The sequence below is a fragment of the Cryptomeria japonica genome, chromosome 4, assembly GCF_030272615.1.
Source record: "Cryptomeria japonica chromosome 4, Sugi_1.0, whole genome shotgun sequence".
NCBI lineage: Eukaryota > Viridiplantae > Streptophyta > Pinopsida > Cupressales > Cupressaceae > Cryptomeria > Cryptomeria japonica.
The window spans coordinates 746937969-746942740 of record NC_081408.1 but is presented as its reverse complement, the minus strand read 5'-3'; the positions used below and the strand labels follow the sequence as shown (position 1 = coordinate 746942740).

General features: G+C 39.5%; 1 protein-coding gene across 1 annotated transcript; it reads right to left on the bottom strand.

Annotated features, from left to right (window-relative positions):
- Positions 1-1801: 1801 nt before the first annotated feature.
- Positions 1802-3396, bottom strand: LOC131076678 (fasciclin-like arabinogalactan protein 8). Its single transcript, XM_058013976.2, has one exon. It carries the CDS (start codon positions 3252-3254, stop codon positions 2049-2051), a length of 1206 nt encoding a protein of 401 aa, XP_057869959.1. The 5' UTR covers positions 3255-3396; the 3' UTR covers positions 1802-2048.
- Positions 3397-4772: the final 1376 nt, after the last annotated feature.

The window sequence follows — 4772 nt, the reverse complement described above, 5'->3', positions numbered from 1 at the left end:
AGAAGCGAGAAGCGAGACTAATCCATTGAAAGTGACTCGAGCAGAGGCCAACTACGCTACCGCTTAGGACTTGCCCATGATCTTTGTTATTATTTGGGAGGGTGATGTGTTTTGGTACATGTCGCGCTATTAATGCACTTATTCATGTTCACCGTCGTTTTTCATTCACTCCATTTAAACTGCTAACTGCTATAACTTGAGCCAAAAAGAAAACGAAGTTATAAAATATTTTTAAGTTTTTGCAAATATGTTAAAAATTTACATAGATTTGAACGTTCAAATTTGTAGTTTGTAAAATGGTTGGTGGATAGTATTCGTTAACAAAAATTAATCCCTAATATAAATTAATTCAAATGAATAATTGTATGAATTATTTTAATATTAATATAAACTATTTACCCATAGAAAAAAAAGAACAAACCATAACTTAATTACAAATCAGACCACAATTCTTACCAACAAGAAATTTAATTCAATCAGAATCCACATCAACATAAGTTTTTACATTATGAACTTTTTCTTTACTAAAAACTGTTCCATCACCGAATTTCCTAATCAGAATGAAGACAATGAAAAGACTTTATTTACAATAATAGCATTCCTTTTGCATTTACCTTTACCATTCAAAGTTTATTGGACAGGGCCAAAACCAACAGCTCTATAATCTATCTCTCAATTATTTATTTTTAATTAATCTTATCAGTTTTAAATTTATTCTTTTATTATTCAAATGATAAATCACAGAATGTGATCCAGGTCATTGAAAAAAAAACAAAGATCTACACAATATAAATTGTAAAACTTTGATGTCATTAACATGCTTGCATTGCATTGTATCAGAATTCTAGTTTTGCTAACCAAAAAATTATGTGAAAAAACTTATATAGTGTGATGGATGTGATTTGGTGAACTGTCCATGCACTGTAATGATATAGGGACCAGTCACAAGACTTCAAACTTCCCATGCAGACATTAAAAATCCAATTATTTCACAATATACAGTTTCGCCCTCCAATATAAACCATACAACAAATCTAACATAATTACAACCCAGACCACAATTCTGCCCAATAAGGAATTTAATTCAATAAAAACCCAAATGTTCAAATCATTAGGAGGAGCTCATTTCTCCATCAGAATAAGACCAGGAGAAGATTTATTTTATAGCAGTAAAATTTCTTTTCCATTTACTTTACTGTTCAAAGCTTTTGGAACAGAGGAGCCGAAACTAAAAAAATTAGAGTCCCACCAAATTTACTTTCACTTTTAATTTTATCAATTTTGAGGCTCAATATGCTTGCATTACAAGAAGAGCATCCAGATTCTCAGTATTTATTAGAGGAGAAATCAATTGTAAAGATGCAGAGTACCTGATCAAAATTTACAATCAGAAATTAACACACTCGTGAATCCAGTATTTATTAGAGGAGAAATTAATTGTAAAGATGCAGAGTACCTTACCAAAATTTACAATCTGAATTGACAGACACTCATAAATCCAGTATTTATTAGAGGAGAAATCAATTATAAAGATGCAGAGTACCTGATCAAAATTTACAATCAGAATTAACAGACACTCCATGATTGCTTCTAAATTTTGTTGGCTGATTCTTTAACAGTCATTAAGTTGTTCTCAATTGCAAATCTTATTGACTGTTTGAACTCATAAATGTCATTAAAAATCTCCCTCCATTCATTCAAACAGATTGTGTGGAAGAATTTTATATAGTGATGGATCCCACTTCATACTGTTTTTCTGGCGCAATGCATTAAAAAAAGCAGCAATAATTTTCAAATAAAATCAGGGAAAAAATCATAACAGAATTGATATATCATGAGACAATTACACGGCGTATCTGGACTCAGAGATCTCCAGACACGAAGACCCACATCATCATATGAATAAATAAAAATAAATGAATTTCCAAAGACAAGGAGTCCGGATAAGTCCAAATCAGGCTATAACAGAAACCAAACTCTGTTTATTCGCCACAAAAAAGATAAAATCGAATACACAAAAACCAAAAAAAACCTGTCCATCTATCTATCTACAACGCAAAGAACGCACCGGCAACGAGCGCCAAGACCACGAACACACTTGTCTGACAGCTGGCAGTCACAACGGCCGCAGACTTCTCGGACTTGGCAGCGGCGGCGGGGGAGTGGGCGGCGGAGGCGGAGGGGCTATCGGAGGGGCCAGCGGGGGCGGGAGGGGAAGAAGCCTCGGGTGACGTGGCGGGCACATCGGCTTCGGGGGCAGGGGCAGGGGCAGGAGCAGGGCTGAAGAGATCGGTGGGCAGCAAAACCTTGTTGACGGTGAAAACGACAATGGGCTGGTTGTCAATAATGGTGCTAGCAACGATGCCCTTATCGACACCAGTAGAAAGAGTAACGGTGTCACCAGCAGTCGTTACGGTCAGCGCGTACTTTGCCCCGCCGCCAGTGGCAAGCGTGTTGAGGTGCCCGTTGGTGGTCTTGAGAGTGCCCAGGGGACTATAAGTGGGCAGCCCGTGGTAAAGCAGGAGCGAAACCTGATCATCAGCCGTCAGATTCTTGAGCATTTTCATGACGGCGGGCGTAAAGGCGGCGTCGCTGGGAGCAAAAACAGTGAGCCCTCCCTCGGCATTGTCTTCAAAAGTCTTCATGGCCCCTGTGGAGGCTAACATTCCGGCGAAGATCTTGCAGCCGCCTTTTACCAGCAGCGCCGTAATGTTGGCCTGAGAAGGTGACGGCGCCGGAGCTTCGGCCACACTGGTGGTAATGGGCTGGCTGATCTCAAGCACAGAGATGTTGTAGCCCTCCTCTGCGACGCTCTTGACGTATGTGGCGTCAAGTTTTGTGCCCTTTGCGGCGGTCCCGAAGCCCACCTTCCCGCCGGAAAGATCCGTGATGTTGACGAACCCGGAGTTGCCAGGAGCGTTGCCCGTTGTCTGGTAGAGCGTGGTGGTGAGCGTTGTGCCGTTGCTTATGTCGTGGAGCTTTGTTGGGTTGAAGAAGTCCAAGACCACATGGAGGCTCAGGGTGCGCTTGATTTCGGACAGGGGCAGTGACGTCAGCGACGCCATTGCTGCGTTGTTGAGGGCCAGGACTGTGATGGTCTTCCTGCTGTTGATCTCGTCCGCCAGCTTCGTCTGCGAGAGATAGCTGTTGAAGACGCTGAAACTAGGCGTCTTGGCCAGGATCTTTGTTATGTTGAACCCATTTGCCGAACAGAGAATGCCCAGAAGCACCAATGTGGTAAGAATCGCCTTCATTTTCACAGGCCCAGAGAAAATGCAGAGTGAATGGATGGAGATCTGATCTGATCTGCTCTCACCAGATCTGCAAGGCCAAGGGCCTTTTTCTTCCTCCTGATTTTGGTGTGGGGATTAGTGAATATGTGATGAGTATTTAGTGGTGTGAGAAGATTCGTTGGTTTTAACGGTGTAGTGAGTGAGTGAGCTGAGTATCGACCGTTCTACCCATCCCACCTGGCCACGCTGGCACCGCCTTTCCACACGCACCAGCCTGGCCACTGCCATTCCGCCTTAACTGCAGTTAACCCCCCTCCCCCGAGTAGCGCGGGTGTGGTCAGGGGGAAAACCAATCCGGTGGAGTTTTTTTTTTAATTTTTAAATGAGCGGTCATAAGTTCAAATTTTGGATGGATAGGGAAAGCATGAGGGATCTAGTTGTGGCGGTTTTGGTACCAATAACGCACAATTATTGGGTCATTTGTGCCCTAAGTATTGGATCAATTGTGCAAATTTTGTGCCAATCATAGCAAATGTTAATGAGGCAATAGGGAATATGTATGAGACCTCAACTCAAAATGACCAATTTTTCTTGCCCCATCTTGACAGTTTGTAAGCTAGATTGGGCACTGGGTTGGCTCACAAGGATATTGCTAGAGTAAAAAAAAAAAAAAAATGATCAATTTTTTATCCTTGTGTGCATAACAAATCCCATAGCATTTATTTGTAACTACCTCAAATTTAAAACAATAGCTATAAGCACTTAAGTCCCATAAAGAGAACCAAAAAAAATCATCAAAATATGATGTATTTAGGAGCTTAGAGTGCACAAAATTAGCTATATCAACTACTGGTACCCTTCCCCTAGGATATGTACACCACTTGCATATTGGAACAAAAAAAAATGTCAAAATCTAATGTACCATTTAGGAGATTAGGCTGCCCGAAGTTAGCTATATCGACTTTGGTACCCTTCCTCTAGGATATGTATGGCTCTTGCATATTAGAACGATGAGGAGTTGTATATTATAAACCTCACATTGGTTGTTGGTGTGTTGCTCCATCATTTCATTGGTTGCATTGATCTCATGGACATCATTAAAAAATTTCATTCATAAGACATTTGTAGATCCAAAATCAAATCATCTAAATTATACACCAATTGATGAGATATAAGATTTGTATCTCTTGCTTCAACATTTTGAATCACACTTTGTTAAAGCTCTCTCATCCTACGATGAATCACAAGTGTGGTTCAAAACGTAGATGAAAAAAAAGTCTCATATAGTTGAATCTGAGAGCAAAAGAAACCAATCTCAATAGATTGTAGAAATCCAATCTCTCTAAAAAATACAAAATTTAAACTACTACAAAATAGAAATCTAAAATTTGTATTACAAATCTAAAGTATAATGTTGTCTATTTAATTTAATTTTATATATATATATATATATTTAAATAGACACCTCTAAAATGTTATCTCTATGCTTCTTTGACATATATTTATTTAAATATAAATAGGCTAGTTCATAAGACATTT